Source organism: Protopterus annectens, chromosome 7.part1 (assembly GCF_019279795.1).
Source record: "Protopterus annectens isolate FY-2018-M chromosome 7.part1, PAN1.0, whole genome shotgun sequence".
Classification (NCBI taxonomy): domain Eukaryota; kingdom Metazoa; phylum Chordata; order Ceratodontiformes; family Protopteridae; genus Protopterus; species Protopterus annectens.
The window spans coordinates 429,233,744-429,253,396 of NC_056740.1; the positions used below are offsets into that span (position 1 = coordinate 429,233,744).

The 19,653-nt window shown below is 43.2% G+C and overlaps 1 protein-coding gene across 1 annotated transcript in view; it reads left to right on the forward strand.

The window, feature by feature from the left end:
• The window catches only part of NISCH (nischarin), a 1,490,316-nt gene that overhangs the window by 842,059 nt on the left and 628,604 nt on the right, over positions 1-19,653 (forward strand). The window contains exon 10 of the mRNA XM_044078886.1: positions 14,111-14,296. Within this exon, the coding sequence (XP_043934821.1) occupies positions 14,111-14,296 (186 nt within the window). The remainder of the gene's footprint in view (positions 1-14,110; positions 14,297-19,653) is intronic.

A 19,653-nucleotide genomic window follows, 5' to 3' on the forward strand; every position in this document is an offset into this window, starting at 1 on the left:
TACTTCAACTGAGTCTGAAAAATAGTCTCCCCAATGTATCTCAGACCATGCCTCTGCTAGACTTTTGTCTACATCACTTATAGTATCCCCTGTTTTAAGAAATCCTTTTTCATGTTACTCAAGGTAACTTGCAACTACACATTATCATTGTAGATTTGCATGGCTCTTAAAAACTGTCCCTTAAGGACACTCCTAGTCACATGATTGGGGTGCATACGGGTTATATGCAATAAAGCATTCTTTCTGCATTGTTTTCTATAAATCCCTGTCTTAAATCTTTTACCTTCATCACTTTTAATGCACACATCTAAAAATTTTCTAGATTTATTAGAAACGTGATGGCTGAACTTCAGAAATGTTGTGGTACCATGAAGGTAATTTAAAAAACAATCAAGTCAACTATAAACTGCCAGTCCATACAAAAAACATATCATCCACAAATCTCCTGTAAAAAGTGAAATACTGTATATAAGGGTTATTGTTGAAAACATGAACTTGCTCCAAGAAGGCTAAAACAAAGTTTGGCGTAGCTGTTGGCACAAGCCATGCCCATATCTACGCCAAAAAAATCATTGTGAAATATAAAAACATTGTTTTATAAAATCAAATTTATCTTCCCAAATGTGAAATCGGTGTTCTTACTTAAATATATCCGCACATTCTGTACATTTAAATAATTAGGAATAACAGTGAGCAAACACATCACATAAAGTATCACTAAATACACATCGTTGTCCCTAGGACATGATCGATACTATTGGTAGAAACCATTCAAAAAATTCTTAGTATCTTTAAGCACACTATCAATGTTGTCCAACACTTTCTTTAGATTTTTTTCAAGAAAAATCGAAAGTGGCTCTGTAACCCATCCCCGGTTTTGAACAAAGGGTTGAATTTTATCCCTAGTAGGGCTTCTGACTTGTTGCCATCTAATTTCTTACTTCTTGACCTGTCTCTGATAATGGTTTGGTTCAAATGCCACTTTTCTGCTTGATATTGACATAAGCCTTGACTGAAGGTCTCCATACAGGTGAAGTCCTTGTTGCCCAGAGGCACCGACTCCTCTGGTATTGGCCACACCACAGAGGCACCGACTCCTCTGGCAGTGGCCACAGCACAGAGGCACCGACTCCTCTGTCAGTGGCCACAGCACAGAGGCACCGACTCCTCTGTCAGTGGCCACAGCGCAGAGGCACCGACTCCTCTGGCAGTGGCCACAGCACAGAGGCACTGACTCCTCTGGCAGTGGCCACACCCACAGGAGCACCGACTCCTCTGGCAGTGGCCACACCCACAGGGGCACCGACTCCTCTGGCAGTGGCCACACCACAGGGGCACCGACTCCTCTGGCAGTGGCCACACCACAGGGGCACCGACTCCTCTGGCGGTGGCCACATCACAGGGGCACCGACTCCTCTGGCAGTGGCCACACCACAGGGGCACCGACTCCTCTGGCAGTGGCCACACCACAGGGGCACCGACTCCTCTGGCAGTGGCCACACCACAGGGGCACTGACTCCTCTGGCAGTGGCCACACCACAGGGGCACTGACTCCTCTGGCAGTGGCCACACCACAGGGGCACCGACTCCTCTGGCAGTGGCCACACCACCGACTCCTCTGGCAGTGGCCACACCACAGGGGCACCGACTCCTCTGGCAGTGGCCACACCACAGGGGCACCGACTCCATGGGCAGTGTCTTCACTAGTCCCACATTTACAGCATTCTCGGCTCCATAGAGAAACGGGAAGAAAGGCGGCTGTAACCCAGCATGCTCCTCCTAATCTGTCCACATCACAAGACTAGCAGTAAAGAAAAAGATAGCAAGGAGTTTGCTAAGCCTGGGAAGGGTAACGGATAAAGAGCTTGAGAAGGGCTGTGGGTCACCAATAGAATCCTTAACATCTTTATTTGCCCCTGGTTTTTAGGATGTGCTATGACAGTTTTTGAGTCAGGCTTTGGAATGGCTGGAGTGCGACTTTGGTTTGTCTGTGTAGGACCTTAGGGACTTGGTAAAATCAATGGACCAAATACTTGTCATTTATCTTTCCTCTGATGGATAATCTCAAGGGTGCGATTTCATCGACTTGACTGCATTTAGATAGCATGTAGCCTGTGCCTAACAGGGCCACTTTACTTTTTTGCTTGAAGATGTATTTTTCAGGGAGCTCATCAGAAGGTCACACAATTAATACTCAAGTTCACTGTTGTTTTTAGCCACACTTTTCCTGAATGCTTAAACTCCTAACCCTGTAGACAAGCTTGGCAGTGGCATTTATAGGGTATCCATCCTGTTAGTCAGAGCCCTTGATTACTTAGGGAATGTGTTACTTTTCCAAAGACCCTTACCGAAATGGACTTAAGAGAATATGCAGGATTCCCAGTTGATCATCCCTTACTTAAAATGAAGTACCTCCTGGTCACAGAGGATGACACTTCCATAACTCTTCTGGCATTGCGTGATGCAACTGATTCTGTAAGTCTTTCTGCATTCTCAGACTTTTCACTCAAGCTGAAAAACTCTGTAAAAGTCCTCAAAACCAGCATACTAGCTGACTCATTTATTAGTACTGCACTTTTGGAAGTCCCATGTAGCAGGTCATTAGTAGACTTTGGAACAGTGCCAATCTTTCTTCAGTACACAACAGTTAGTAGACACCACAGAAATTCTGATGAACACCAGAAATCCTTTTGCTGCAGACGATCTGTCTTTAAAAATGTCCAGTGCTTTTAATACCAAAAGGATAAACAGAGGTGCATCAGAGTTCGGTTTTGCACCTTACTGTGTGCTGCCCCAGTAGGGGAAGAGCAGTTTGTTGCTGTGGCTTGCTGTCTTTGGGAAAGTCTCTGTGACAAATGAGTACCCCCGAAGTTCTAGCAGAACCTTTGTCATGTCCTGCAGTACCAAGTATCGTTCCAGATCAAATAGGGAAGTCTGAGGTGGAACTTCAAGCTGTTACATGTTGTATGCTATACAGTATAGAGAGCTATCCTTTGAGTTTAAAGAATGTGTAGGTTGAAGGTACTGTACAAGTTCTTTCTGGTTGCAGAAGAGACCAGAAGTTAAGAACCACGGTGATTTCTGTAGCACATTTTTTTCCTGTCTGCAGGGAATTTAAGTCCAGTGACTATCCTTAAGTTTTTATGGAATTTGATCTGTTCACTGCACTTCCAAGATGGCTGTCTCCATATCACTCTAAGAATGAGCATCAGGGATCCATGATAAATTGTCTTTTCCACGTCAGGGTTCTGCTTTCTTACTTTTATGAAGTACATGAGTATATTTGTGGTCTTAACAGCGATGGGATGAGATGCAGATTATCAATGTTTGAAGAACTGACTTTTTCACTTCAGGGATCCATGATAAATTGTCTTTTCCACGTCAGGCTTCTGCTTTCTTGCTTTTATGAAGTACATGAGTATATTTGTGGTCTTAACAGAGATGGGATGAGATGCAGATTATCAATGTTTGAAGAACTGACTTTTTCACTTCAGGGATCCATGATAAATTGTCTTTTCCACGTCAGGGTTCTGCTTTCTTGCTTTTATGAAGTACATGAGTATATTTGTGGTCTTAACAGAGATGGGATGAGATGCAGATTATCAATGTTTGAAGAACTGACTTTTTCACTTCAGAAGATGATGATTTCTTGGTGTATGTAGACCAGTTTACTTCGGTCATTACTGACATAAGGTGAGGAATGATTCCCTCTTTGGTATTCCCCCAGAGAATGTCTATTTTTGAGACACTAAATTTAATGAAGAATCACATTTCAGGAGTCTTTCTTCCCCATAGAGACGTGCTGAGCTGCCTTCACTTAATTCACCACAACCTAGTACAGCTTATTCTTTTCTTTTTGTTTCTTTCTTTTAGGGACTTGAATGTTGTTCTTAATCTGATTCACAGTCCCAGCTCCAAGGAAACTATACATGTTTTACACTGTTCTAAGCAGAGTAAAAATTCTGTGGCTGAACTTGGTTGATCCACTTTGGGGTGGATATGGTTGTCTTTTCGTTCTTCATCAGTTGTTCACTTATCCCAGTGAAGATATCAGTACTGGCCTCACATCAGTATTCCTTGGAGAACTATAGCTGGTGCACATGGCACTGCTGTGTGGCCATCGGAGCCTTCAGACCGTCTGCTTCATTGTCTGCATCAGTTCTGTAAAGAATAGTCAGCTTCTCTTCTTAAATGTTGTCTTAGAATATCTTCTGTCAGTTAATGTTATGATCATATTGGGCTTTTGCCTGGTAACAGATATTTTTTTATTGTTTTGTGTTGCAAATCGTGGGTTAAAGCTAAGAGTGAAGGATTGTGAAAGAAAACCGCAGATGACGATACAGTATGTCTTCTTGTTCCATTTCTACTTCTGAGGAGGTGGGAATAGTCAGATGACTCCCACAAAAAAGGGGGTATGAGGTCTTTTGTGGAAACTACCACATTTTGTTCCATCCTTGGTGCTACTGAAATAGAACGCATTTGCAGCACTTATGTTGTTATTTGTGGTCATATTGGATCCATGGATTGTAATAGCAGACAAACCCAACATTTCAGCAGTGGCTAATCAAGTTAGGCCCACAGTCACTCTGGTTTGTGCAACTCTTGCTGTATTTTCTAAAACACCTTTGTCTTCAGTCTAACCCGCTATGCAGTTATTTTTCATACCCCTCCTGTAACACAGGCTGACTTTGCCCTAGCAGATCTTATTTTTCCTTTATATTTCCCCAGTAAACCAGTATTTAATTTCATATAGAATTGCAAAGCAGCCTGGGTATGACTTCACCAAAGTCCATCCTTAAAGATGTGTAAGCAGAGATTCTCCTCCCTCTCTCTTCCTTTTACACAGTACTGTACATTTTTGCTTGATGTGTCTTGAAGAACATAGTCAATCTTAGTGTTAATACCTGTTGTTATGTTTCAAGTGTTAATACCTATTCTTAGGTATATAAAACCCTGTATGCACCAACATCTCTGTTTACTTTCTCTCTTATTTACCAAAGTTACACTTTTAAGCTGCAACATATCTAGCATCACTTCAGTAATTAACCTAAGTTGTCTCCCTTCCCCTCCCTATTCAACCACATGGAAGTACCATCTTGCACCTTGTCTGATGAGTTGCCCTAAAACAAGATCCTCTCTGCTTTCAGAATTATAGCAGGGCCATCAGAAATGATAACAGAGCCCAACTCATAGCACTCAAAATGTGTGTATGCATACATTTTTGCCCCTTGGGGTGAGGGCATAAATATGTACATCTACCTCTTTTACCAGGTGCACTCTATAAAATTAGAACCCTTCTGTTGGAGGATACTCACCTTATTACCGTGTCCGAAAATGTCTCTTATGCACTGTAAAATGATATACATGCCTGTATCCTTGGCTTGCTGTACGTACCAGTCACAGCTATAGTTTGGTTAGCAGAATTAGTATAAACTTTGTATATTTTTTTTGTCCACAACATGGCTTTAGCACTTATTCATGTTGTAGATAAATTAAAACACAAACAGCACCTCAGCCTAGAACTGAACCTGAGCTCTAAGTATTTATAACAAACCCAAAGAACCTAAAATTTTCTTGCCTATCTGGGCCATTTTTAATGTGATTTCTGCCTTCAGATAAAACATGTTTTTGCTCACTTTATTGGCATACGATAAGTAGATCCAGTTACAGTAGCATTCCAAAGTTGTTTTTACACTGGACCGAAGTATTGCCTGTAAGCTTTTCCATTTTTTCCTTAATGATGATGCATTTTTTCACAGGCGTGTATCATTCATGCTGATCACAACATTGTAAAAGCTCTGTCCATAAGTTACAAAGTCGTTAGTGTAACAGGATTTGCATTAGCATGTATTTTTTGAAAGATACGAGATCCTAAATTTACATGTCACTATTTGATGACTGCAGTCAACAACAGATGTCCTTCTATTCCTATGTTTCAGTATTTTAGTTGTGGGATTTCCTGCCCTCAGGCGACTTGTACGTCGGCTCCTATACAAAAGCTTCAGCTTGGCTGTTGCAGCTGCGTGGGACATCACACATAGGGCCATAAACTAGGGGCCTTAAGTTTGACATCTGCACGCACAACCCTCAGAACTTTTCAGCCGCAGACGACCTACGCATCATACGATTGCTCCTTCACAGACATTGCATCGATAAAGCTAAGTAACCTGTTTGGTATCTGTTTTTTCTTGTTTTCCGATTGTTACTGCTTAGGCTTGGTTGTTTTAGCCTTTAGCTGATGTCAGGTAAAAAAAGGAAAGTGCCAGTGCGGGTGCCAGATTTCCAATAAAGATGTCCATGATAGGTGTGCTTTTTGCTTAGGCTGGGAAGACGATCATTCCGCCTGCTCAATTTATCAATGTTTTGTGCCAAAGAACCCTACACAGCCATCTGGCTGCTTTAAACCTCTACTTAGAAAACCAGCACCTTAAACGGTTAGCCGTTAGAATGGATCACGCTTCGGAGGCCGCACCCAAACCTCCGAGTAAGAAGGCCAAGATTCCCTAGGCTTTCCTCGCCTGCCGCTCCTCTTCCCGATACCCCACCAACTTCCAATCTAGGAGTTGAAGTGCGTTCGGTGGATCTGTCGACTTCAGCAACATCCCTTGAGGAAGCCGTTGCTCAGCCGATGACTGGCACACGTCCTCAGACCTCAGCCAGACACCGATTACCGTCAGTGTCGAGGGGGAACCAGTTCCGGTGGTACCTCCGACCGTGATCCAAACTTTGGAATTGGTAACTTCGAAACCCGGCACCAGGCCAGTCCCTACTTCTACCCCGGCCAAAAAGAAGCAGAAAACTAAGCATACCTCCACCCGTACAGAAGCCATACCAGATTGGCAGGCCTTTACTTCCTCTCTCATGCAGACTTTTATGGCCCTTAGGCCTTCAGCCTCAACCACCACTTCTCTGCCTTTACTGAGTCCTAGGCCTGCATCTGTCTCTTCCCTCCCACCCATTACCTCTCACGTCATAGAGGAAGAGCATGATTCTTCATTTTCTTCCTCAGAGGATTTAATTGCATTATGCATCCCAGATTGCTTCTCCCCTGGCGTACTATTCCCCTGATGGGGAATCTGTGGAAGGGGATTCTCCACCTTAGGATATTACATTTGGTGAGACCATCACCAAGATGAAAGATTATTTCAAATGAGACTCTTCCCAAATGTCAGATACCCAAAGGAGGTACTTTGAGCTGCTTCAAGTTGAATCTCCATCCCCTTTTTCTGTCCCTCTGGTTCTACCTACTTACTTGGATGCCTTTAATTCAGCTTCTAAGACCCCAGACTCCCAGCCTCTGGCCCCTAAGTGTCCTGACCACTTCTGTAAAGTACCAGAGGAGAAATACTTCCTAGTTAAACCATACTTGGCGGACCCAGCTGTGATTGCCACCATTCCTGATAAACAGTCTAGACTGCTGCCTTTCGCCTCCCTCCTACCCACAGATAAAGATAGCAAATATATGGATAGGATGGGAAAGAAGGTATACACATCCTCCACCTTGGCTTTCAGAGCCATAAATTATCAGACCCACATGACTAAGTATGCTCTTGACTTAGTGTCCCAAGCCTCCTCCATGTTGGCTTCTTTTCCTGACATTACCTCTAAACTGTCCTTGGCTCAGCAAGTAGCCAGGCATCCCATCAGATGCAGCTGTGGTGCTGCAGAAGCATCTGGCCACTCTGCAGCATCTGCTTCTGCCCTCAGGAGGTACTCCTGGTTGAGACTACAGAATTTGCCAGAAGACGTCAAGTCCAAGATCTAAGATACCCCCCCCCCCCCGGTTCACAATGTCCTTTTTGGTAAGCAATCTGCAGACCTTTTCAAGAATCTGCAGAAAAAAGTAAAGAATTAGAAGACATTAAACATCTGCTGGTGTCCCCCATTCCCAAGTATTATAGGAATTACCCTGCTAAAGCAACCTTTGTAAGGTGTAACCCTCCGCAGACGGCCGTTCCCTCTTCCAGATCTAGAAGAGGGGACTAGAAGACCTACCTCATGCAGACCTGCTCCACCTCCTCAGCCCAGACAGTCTTTTCAGGACAGATGAGACCCCAGTAATGTGCGACTGCCTTGCCCACCTTCAACTCTCATCTCGCCTGTCCCATTGTCTCCCCATCTGGCAATCCATCACCACAGACCAATAGGTGAAAATGCCCCCAGGACAGGCATTCCATTTCCCCCCAAAAACCAGCTTCATCTCCTGCCACAGTTTTTGTCAGACTTACTAAAGCTAGGCACCATACAGCCTATCCCCCAGGACAAGAAGGAAAGGGATTATACTCCCGTCTCCTCTTGGTTCCCAAAAAAGATGGGCCCTGGAGACCCATCTTAGACCTTTCCTTTCTAAATCTTCATCTTCAAGTACCCTCCTTCAAAATGCTGTCTCTCCACACTCTGCTGCCTCTTATCCCAGCCAAGGCATTTATGGCTACCCTGGACCTAAAAGAAGCCTACCTGCACATACCCATCAGGACTCCCCACAGACAATTCCTGCATTTCTGTGGACCTTCTTCTCATTTTCAATTTTTTGCCTTGCCCTTTGGTTTAACTGCCCCCCCCCCCCCGAGTATTTACAAAGTGCCCAGCCCCAGCCATTGCCTTCTGCAGAACCCAGGGAATCCAGATTTATCCATACCTGGGTGAATCCTAATACTAGTAGAGTCCAGAGATACCCTCTCAAGGCATCTGCACTTCACTATGTCCCTCCTGCAAAATCTAGGGTTCACCATCAACCTCCCAAAGCCCTCCTTGAACCGAGTCCAGGACAAGATTTTCCTCGGCTGCAGAATCAGAACGGACAAAATGAAGGCCTTTCTCCCTCAGGACAAGGTTTTGGCCCTAACTTCCCACTTCCAGGAAACCCTACTCTCCCAGAAGGTGACGGCAAGTCAGTTTCTTCACCTCCTGGAATTAATGGCAACAACCATCCCCATGCTACCACTGGCCAGAGTGCACATGCGCAAGCTTCAGTGGTACCTCAAGAACACTTGGTCCCAACATCTCTTAGAACAAGTAATCCCCCCCCCTTCCCTGTCTAAAGACAGAAATCAGCTGGTGGAGCCAGCATGTCCAACTAAACCCAGGCATCCCTCTTCAACCCCCCCACCACCACCACCCCAACCCAAACAATACATACAGATGCCTCAGTTTCAGGTTGGGGGGGGCAACTCTGGCATCCTACAGAGTTCAAGAAAAGTGGCATCCTTGTCTACAGACCAAGCATATCATGTCAGGGAAATGACAGCAGTCTTACTAGCTTTACAGACCTTCATTGCCCTTCTTGTTCCAGGGGTACTCTTGATAGTGACCGACAATACCACTATTATGTGGTATCTCAACAAACGGGGAGGAACAAACGCCTATCAGCTGTGCAGACTGACTCTGCTGATATGGCACCTAGCCTCTCACCACAACTTGGTCCTGAGGGCGACCTACATCCCCTCCCAGCAAGCAGATCTCCTAAGCAGGACTTCCTCCCCACAGCATGAATGGATGCTGGACAGGGAGGCTTTCCTAGACATAGTCCACCAGTGGTGTACTCCACAAATAGACCTGTTTGCCTCCCTCCAGAACAAGCAGCTGCAGACCTTCTGCTCAAAGACCTACTCCCCTCTAGCATGGAGAGTGGCCGCTTTCAGCACCTCTTGGGAGGGGAAGTTTCTTTATGCCTTCCCTCCCTTCCCACTGATTCAGAAAGTCCTCCTGAAAATCCAGAAGGACAAAACAAAAATCTTGTTAGTGACCCCTACTGGCCAAGGCAGCACTGGTTCCCGCTACTTCACAATCTAGCCAAGGGCAGTCACAAGTTACCCTAAAAGGTGGACCTACTGACATAAGACAAAGGAACTCTCCTTCACCCACACTTGCAGATGTTATCCCTGACTCTGTGGGTGATAAACGTTTGATCCCCTTCAGACACCACTACTCAGAGGACGTGCTTTCAGTCCTGAGGGAGGCAAGGAAACCCACCACTAGAAAATCTTACCTACCTAAGTGGGAAAGATTTATAAAGTGGTGTCCGGACAAGGGAAGGGACCCCTGCTCTGCTGATGCCCCCATTGTCCTCTCTTATGTGTGTCAGTTGATCAAAAGCAGACTCTTACTCTTCAGTGAAAGTACACCTTTCCTCTATATCAGCCTGCTTGCCCCTTGATTCCCCCTTACTAGCCAGGCTAGACGTAAAGCTCTTCCTCAAAGGGGTCTTACACATGAGACCACCAAGGAAACCTATCCCTCTGCTCTGGGACCTTAACTAGATCGTGGAAAAACTAACCAAGCACCCTTTCGAACCAGCTGGGTCTTCTTCCCAACAGATGTGTACATGGAAAACTGTCATTCTGGTGGCTGTCACTTCAGCCAGACGACTGTCAGAATTGCAGGCCCTAATGGCCTGCCCCCTCTACACCCCCTTCCACAAGGACAGACTCACCCTGTGAACTAATCCCTCCTTTTATGCCCAAAGTGGTCAATAACTTGTCTCTAAATCAATCTGTCCATCTACCCACTTTCTTTCCCTACCCCACTAATGAAGGGGAGAGGATACTGCACTCCTTGGATGTGCCCAGGCAAGTAAGATTCTCCCTGGACAAAACCAAAACCATTAGGAAATCTAAACAGCTCTGTGTCTCCTTTCATCCCAAAGCCCTGGGCAAGGCAGTCTCGAAACAGACCATTGCATGCTGGATCAGGAAAACTATTTGTCTCTGTTACTCCCTCCATGGAAAAAAAAAAACATTGGGAGTAAAGGCCCATTCCACTAGGGCTGTAGCCTCTTCCAGGGCTTTCATAAAAGGTCTGGACATGGCATCCATTATGGAAGCATCCACATGGTCCACTAGACACACTTTCACCAAACATTACACAAGTCTCCAGAGCACATGCAGGATTCACCAGGGTAATCCTGCAGGGCTTTGTAGAATCCTCTTCAAGATCGACCACGCTCTCATCCTAGTAAGCTGTGGTACTCTTCCACAAATAGAGTACTGCAACATAGGAATAGAAGGACATAGAATAGTTGTGTAAAATCTTACCATAACCATAGATGTCCTTCTCTTCCATGTTGCAGTATTCCTTCCCACCCACCATACCCCCCAATTCACTCTCCATGTCCCAGCTAATACTTCCTACTACCTTGACTGCTGTAGGACACCGAAGTCACACACCTGAAAACCACTGGCATCCCTCCTGCTGGGCCTTCTTCTCTACCTGTTGGCCTTCAAGTTCTGAGGATTGTGCGTGCAGACTTCACATTTAAGGCCCCTGGTTTATGGCCCTACGTGTGAGGTCTCACGCAAGCTGCAACAGCCAAGCTGAAGCTTTTGTATAGGAGCCGACGTACGAGTTGCCTGAGGGCAGGAAATCCCACAACTAAAATACTGCAACATTTATTTATTTGCAGTTGGTTAACCAGGATAGTCCACTGGGCCAATGAGAACCCATTTTCAATGGTGTCCTGGGGAGAAAAGCTCCATGACAAAACAAAGATTACAGCAGTTTATAAGTTAAATTTTTGTTTACAAGACACAACAAAGTTGCAGCAGTTACAATTACATTTCTAGGTTACATTTAGTAGAAGATAAAACATTGCATTAGTAAATATACAGTTTCTTGAAATGGAGTAGTACAATTTGAGAATTTAAGAAGTTATTTAAATTGGCTTAGTATTTGCTAGATGCAAATATGAAGTTAGTGTCTAGGATATATGAGATAGTTTCTTGTAGGAAGTGGAGAATAGGCTATGTGGGGTGGGAGCAGGAGCATTCCCACTTGAATGTTAGATGTGAGTGAAGTGATTTTTTAAAGGAAGGGAGGTTGGCAGTAGTACGGATGGCGGAAGGGAGGGAGTTCCATAGGCGTGCTAGGGCAAAGGACAGGAGGTTTTGTCCTGGGGGGTGAAGGGGTCTGTGTAGTTCTGTTAGGTTTTGGTTGTTAAATCTTAGGAGTCTTTCTGGGTGGTACATTTTAAAGGTAGAGGAAAGGGACGGACAGAGGGAGGGGTGAAAAATGAGTTTGTGTACATAAGTAAGCTGAGTATAGGTGAGATAGTTGGGAAGTTCGAGCCAGTTTAGTTTGTGGAGAGATGCACAATGATGGGTTTATGATTTGTGGCTAGTGGCAAATTTGGCGATTTTATTGTAACAAGAGGAGAGTTTTGTCTTGAGAGAGGATTGTAGGTTTGTTAGGAGAGGGGCACCATAAAGGAGGGAAGTGATGAGGAATGTAGTAGAGAGAGTGAGCTTAGTAGATGTAGTGAGGTATCGATTGTGTCGGTAGAGCATGCCAAGTTTTTGGTGCTTTTTTTTTTTTTTTTTTTTTTATGTTTAGTTGTAGGTGGGTATTGAATTTAAGTTGGTCATCGATTTGGAACATGGAAGAGAAGGACATTTATGGTTATGGTAAGATTTTACACCACTATTCTTTTGCCAGGAATCCATAGATTTTTATGAGGATCAATCCAAAAATATGAAACAAAATTAGGAAAAATTGAGAGCTATGCCCTCTTAAACATGCACAGACACACGCAACCAGCAATTATATCCACTTGTATGGCTGTGTCTGGCTTTCAGATAAATGCTTAAATACATAAGTAATGGATAAGAAATGTAGTTTGGCTTATTGTTATCAGAAATATGCAGTGCAACACGCCCCCACACACACTTCTTAGCTCAAGAATTACAGATAAAGACCTAAACTCAGGAACATATTTTAAATATTCTTCTAACAAAGCTAGAAAGTTGCTAGAATAACAAGTTTCACATTAGCGGTCATTTTCCGAAGGTTAGGAAGTCCGAAATTCATGTGTCTGCCATTATTTAATGCATGCAATCTCCAACGGTTTGCCAGAAAAACAGACATTTTCTGATGAATAAACCAAAGTATGTCATGACTCAACTTCTTCGCACAAGTAATAGGGGCACAAAGGTCCAAAAAGCAACAGTTTTTAAACATTACTGTAATTCACATGGCAATGTAATGAAACATATACTGCATCGGCTTGCATTTTCTGAACAGTAAAAGGTATGAAGCTCTTGGTTCCTGGTGTTACTGACTGACTATGGTCATTGGCAGTTTTATTACTGTAAAAGTTTTATGATGGTTAGAATGAAAAAAATAAGCCACAATCAAGGATGGGTTCTGTACAAAATGAACCACCAGAAACAGGAAGGCCAGTGACAGTAATGAATTTCTCTTAGTGCCTTGGCTTAATAAAGCCTTTATAGAGTCTCTGTAAAGGCTTTTAACTGTGTCGTTAAGAGAAATTCACTCTGTTTTATTGTTTTGTAATAAAGTATTTTTATCACTGGCCTTCATATTTTTGATGATTTGTTTGTTGCTGCGTTGGATTTGTTGTATCTATATAGTAGGTTTCTGTACAGTTGAGGACATCTGAACTGCACATTACCATTTTTGTTTTAAAAAAAGACCACGCAGTGCTACAGACCTTTTCCATTATTGGTCCATTTTGACCACAGAAAGCTCTAGAAGTCTTTCCTTTCTCTCTCTCTCTCTTATTGGCTCTTAAAACGAGCCAGTAAAAGAGAAGAAATTGAAGCTGTCTTGTGTCAAAGCAAAACAGCAAGCTGGAGCAGTTGCAGATCCAGGAAGTGAAAGTGAATCACTCCACCAAATGTGGAGCAGTTGAGAAGTATGCTAATAATATTATATGTCACATTTCAGCATCTTTTGACTGTTGAGTTTTTCTTTTCTTTTTTTCTTTTTCCTGAAAGCTTATTTGCATTCTTTGTGAAATCACCGTAAGCAGAGACTTTGACAATGTTTTCCTTCATGACATAGAGTCACTATGAGGCTGTAATAAAATTGTAAGAATAAATATGTGCAAATGTACTTTCTGATTTTGCTTAATTGAATAACCATGTCTCGTATTCCGCACCTCTTAACCTTGTCAGCTTTGGCTAAATGTTGTAGGACCCAGACATTTTCTAAGTCAATAATTTAGCCATAAAATGCTTACTTATTTGACTTTTTTCAGCTTTTACATTTGACTGTACTTTGCTTTTACAGCTGCAGATTAGGTGGGCTTACAATCTTTTGTTTGGTTTAATGAACACTAAAAAGTCTGAATGCGTATTTTTTGCTCCTTATTTAGTTTCTGTACAATCTCATTCATGTGGACCTGTCATACAACAAGCTGACATCATTAGAAGGTGCTCATGCCAAACTTGGAAACATCAAAACCCTAAATTTGGCTGGGAATTTGCTGGAAAGTTTATCTGGCCTGAGCAAGTTGTACTCTCTTGTCAACCTGGACTTGAGCAACAACAGAGTAGCACAGGTAAGTCCTGTCAACAGAGTAGCACAGGTAAGTCCTGTCAACAGAGTAGCACAGGTAAGTCCTGTCAACAGAGTAGCACAGGTAAGTCCTGTCAACAGAGTAGCACGGGTAAGTCCTACCAACAGAGTAGCACGGGTAAGTCCTGCCAACAGAGTAGCACGGGTAAGTCCTGCCAACAGAGTAGCACGGGTAAGTCCTGCCAGCAGGGCAGCACGGGTGTGTCCTGCCAGCAGGGCAGCACGGGTGTGTCCTGCCAGCAGGGCAGCACGGGTGTGTCCTGCCAGCAGGGCAGCACAGGTGCGTCCTGCCAACAGGGTAGCACGGGTAAGTCCTGCCAACAGGGTAACACGGGTAAGTCCTGCCAACAGAGTAGCACGGATAAGTCCTGCCAACAGGGTAGCACGGGTGCGTCCTGCTATCCTGTTAAATTTGTTTGCAAAGCCTCATACAGACTGTAAACAAACGTGTTTTCAATGTCTTATTTGGAGAAATGTAAAGTGGTAGCTCAAAACATTTTGCTGAAGTGCTTAAACGGATGATGGAAGCAACCATAGAGGCAGATCTCTTGGTAGTGACAAGTCTAGAAGACTGAGTTTGGCAGTTAACATTGCAACATTGAGGTGATTTTAAAAATTGTCCACATTGTTGTAGAAAAGATTTGCTACTAAGACTTGCCTCAGGCTTCAGTGACCACTTTCATTTAGTAACATATATTTAATTAGCTGGAACTGATTAAATTCTTCCTCTATACATGGGTCCAAGCTCCGGCCCTTAGAATATGCTGATTTGTATTTACAGCATTTCATTGATGCAGCTTTGAAGTAGGATGCCAAACACTGAAATATTTAATGCATTTTAAGCATTTTGTTTTTGCAGATGGTACACACTTTTCTGTTGGTTGGTGTACCCAAAAATAAATGAATGCTTCCTTTTACTCTGCTAGCATAGCTAAGTATATTGGAGCTTTTGAACCCTACATGAACCCTTGGGAAATTAAGTTCCCTGACAAAAATGTTCACTTAGTCCAACTGCTCTAGTACATTGTTTCTCTAGTGACATTGTTCATTGAAAAAACTGTATGTTACTATTTTTTTTTTAAGTAAACTGTTTTTTCTGACTTCTTTTGGATGTGTGCTGCCTTTTGTATGTAATCTGATAGCTTATCTGCCATGTATGTAAGTTGACTGTCATGTCGCTGATAGTTCCGCTGTAAGTAAAAGGGAACAGATAAAAGATGGCAGACTACAGGAAATCAAGAGTGATCTCAAGCATTTGTTAGGTTGCGGTATATGCTAAAGGAAAAATGAACAGCGTAGTACATGAAAGCAGAAGATTGACAGCAGAAAAGAACATCAAGCACATTAGTCTAACCATTTTATACCCCTTTCCAAGCAGTGTGCATCTTTCTTCACACTGAGTGGAGTGAGATCCTGAATAGGCTCCTTTGTGATTGTTTCAGTTCAGAATGAGGGCTGGAGTCAACAGCATTTTGTCATCTTGTTGTCTGACATGGAATCTAAAGAAATGGACAGGGTGGCAAAAGCCTTTTCTCTGCTGGGAACTGTTTCACCAGCCTAAGTTCCAGCCCACATTTGTGGATCATTTACTGGAAAATGTTTAATTCCTCCTTGTTTTGTGGGCTAAGGGAAGAGCTGAACAGGATTCTGATTATGGCTGTCACAGTGGGCTCTTATATGACCCTTTGTAATTCTGTGTTGATATTATAGCTAAAGCAGTAACCTCAGGCACGTGCATGTGTAGTATACATGGCTGAGGGACTTCTGCATTAGGAACCCAGAGATCCTAAAGAGGAAGCAAAGCCCGATCAGAATAGAGACACTTTATGACCCTTCTTTGGGCCCATCTTTTTTTCAACCAGGCCATCCCCCCCCCCCCCAAAGAAGGCTATTTCTAGAATAAAGATGGCCCTTAAGCATTGGATAGTAATGCCCTGTCCACAGTGATCCCTGACAGAAGGCTGTTTACTCTATCTCATGTCTTGCTTTTCTGACTTAAATATCTGTGTTGGCTTAATGTATCAGTTTGTCCTGTGCTCCAGGCCATTTCTGAAGGCTCAGTGGGATTTTAGCATTGTCCTGGATGGCCACATCTTGGAGGTCTTGGGTCTTTCCAAGAAAGAGCACTGCTTAGAGCCCAAGCCTTCCTGACAGGACACTTGGAATTTGCTGATTTTGTATTCCTCAAAGGTATGACAGAGGTTGTTTGTCTTTGAGGGCTAGGGTTCTATTCCCATTCTTTTCTTTTTTAGATCCAGAGAGGATGGGAAGATTTATGTCCCTTCCTTCAGCTCTTCAGATGGCCAGTAGAATGTAAGGTCTAAGGAGATAGTTTCCTAGAAAAAGGTTTGATGAGATGCCGTGTGAATCCAACATAGTGTTCCCTAAGAAAACTGAATAGTATTGAAATGGCACCCTAAATCCTTTTTTTACTTGTATGTAGTAGTACATGGAGGAAAGTAGGTACTGAAATGGGGTCAAGTTGTATTTGGTGTATTAGGGTGCTTTATGTGGTGTGGAATGTCACACCTGTAGCAGCCTACATACGTCTTGTATTCCAAAGTATTTTCTGAAAAATAAACTTAAGCCTAAGATAAGCAAATGTAAATATTTTGTGAACAGCAAAATCTGTTAAAATTGTACAAATAGCAATTTTATCAGTAAGAAATATTCTTTATAGTGAGGATATTGTAGTTTCTGTAAATACTGTAATATATTATAATGCACTCGGGGGTCGCAGTGGTACAGCAGTTAGCTTTGTTGCCTCACAGCAAGAGGTTCTCCCATTCGATTCTCGGCTGGTGCTCCTTCTGTGTGGCATCTGCATGTCCTCCCCACAGGCGAGTGATGTTTAAAGACATGCAGGTAGGTGCATGCCTGAATGGGTGTGCCTTCCTTGAAGGTTGGGTGTTGGGCTGGCAACATAAAAATCCACTGCCAATCATTAGCGGACTGAAGTTCCGCTGTGCCGACCCCTAACTGAGAAAAGCCGAAAGACTCATCAATATTATAATGCACTCAAGTTATATATTTTCTAAACTCAAAAAAAATCATATCTTGAAAAGTCTACAACCTAACTATATATTAAAATATTTTTGTTAACCAGACATAAGCTTTCACATGACAACAGGAAATTCCTCTGTAATTGCACATTTATTGAGATACTTACAAAAATATGAAAAATGTTCAGTAGTATAATTAGCAATATAAATAATATCTCTCAAGATGGGCATGTTACAGTGCTGATACTGAAGACAGTTTTCTTCAACATCTTAAGTTTTCACTTTGTCATGCAATTACCATTCTGCTCCTGAACAGGGGATATTGTTGCACTTCCTTCACTCGATATATCAAACTGGCCATTAGCCATCCAGTCGAGTACACAAAGTAGAAGAAAGTAAGGTAAGAGATGAGCGGCTCCGACTCTGATTAGGGTGCAGCACAACTGACCCAATGTTCGTCGTGAGAGAGGTAGTTAAGGAAAATTCTAGACATGAGAAAAGAGTCCAGCTAGGCATTCCTAGACCTGGACAAGATGGCAAGATCCCAAAGAAGCTGATTTGGGTAGTCCTGGGATGGCTTGAATTTCTGGAAACATTGTAGAATGAGTGCAGGCTATGGATGAGGACTTAATGACAAAAAGTACAAACATTGTTTGGTCTCACAGAGAGGTCCTCAGTGGGAGTGGGTGTGTATCAAGGTTCAGCTGTCAGCCCACTGCTGTTCATACTGGTGATGCACTACATAAGCAAACATGTGGAAGGGGACAGATCAGCAAAACTGTTGTATACAGGCGATGTGGCAGTACAGACAGAACTTCAGCAAATAGGGGAATAGAATGCAAAATTGAAAGCACATAGGAAGAAACAGAGTGCAGACAAGACAATTGTCATGGCAGCAGGGGGGGATCAGAAGAAGCTAAAAACTGAGAAAGATGGGAAAACAGTGGAACATGTTAGCAGCTTCAGGTTTCTGTGATGGGCAGTTGAGGAGAAGGGAAGTCTGAATGAGGAGGTCAAAGGTAAAATCTGAGGGGCTGCAAGCAACTGGCACAAGAGTAACTGGGGTAGTGTTTTACAGAAGAATGCCAAAGAGGCTGAAAGTAAAGTGTACAAAACAGTGGTGTGACCAGTACTACTTTATGGTACCAAATCGTGGGCAGTGAAGACAAAGCAGTTGAGGAAGCTAGAGATGTTAGAGATTATGCACCTGAGATGGGTGGTTGAATGCACGTTGTGGGACAGATGAAGTGAGGACTTCTGTAGATGCATTTGTAGACCAGGTCATAGATTACAGTGGCTCAAGCACGTGTGCAAGAAAAGCAGAAGACAGACAGTGAAGATTTGGAAGGGACTGGCAGACTGCAACAGGAAACAAGGATGACCAGTGAAGCAGTGGATGGATTGCATGGGAGAAGGCCCTACAACAGTCAGAAATTACCATTGAAGAAGGTGAGACAGTGGCATTGAATCGAGAAGGGTAGAGACACTTAATGTCACACCCTGATCCAATGTAAAAACATGGTCGCCCATGATGTGTTGACACTTAAAAATAAAAAACTTTTAAATAAAAATGAGGCTCCACAGGCTGCTGAGCTGGTAAACCCTCATTGGCCTTTCGGGAATATTCAAAAAAGGGACTAAACCTGTCAGTTTAGCTCCTTGTTTTTCCATCTCCCAGATTTTCCACCAATCAGCTCCCCTGGACCCTCCCACCATTGTCTGTAAGTGGCTTTAAGTAACTAACCTGTTAAATGTAATGTGGTAGAACAAGAACACCTGTCCATCTCTACCTGCTTAACTGAATAAACTACTTGAAACTTTAACACAGTGTCTTTATTCCTCCCACAGGGAGGGTATCAGAGAGAGAGAGAATCTCGTAGATCTGCTAGCTAAAATGATTTGATCTGGACTCTGTGTACTGTTTTTCTTGTTAGTCCTATCACCCTTTAGGTCACAGGTGGGATAGACCTGACTCAATCTTTCTGGATTACCTTTGTTTTCCTTGTAGAAAAGTGGGGGAAAAAGGCTGATGATGATGTCCTGCCTGTGTTTGGGCCTTATTAAGTAACCCAGTCCGGTACTTAAACCCTTCTTAAATCATCCCCACCCCCATTGCCTCCTATCAGTAAGGATTACAGACTTTGTCAGCAGGTCACACTTAAAGTTGTGTTCTTCAGTGCTTGACAGCATTAGGAGATTCATAAAAAAATGCAGCCAAAGAGATGCTGAGTTTATTATAGAAATGCATGTGAGGCAGGGACTTTTAAGTACGTGTCTCTGCTGTACAGGATGTGGGGCACGAGTTAAATGTTCTGATGTCTTAACATGAATGAGAAAG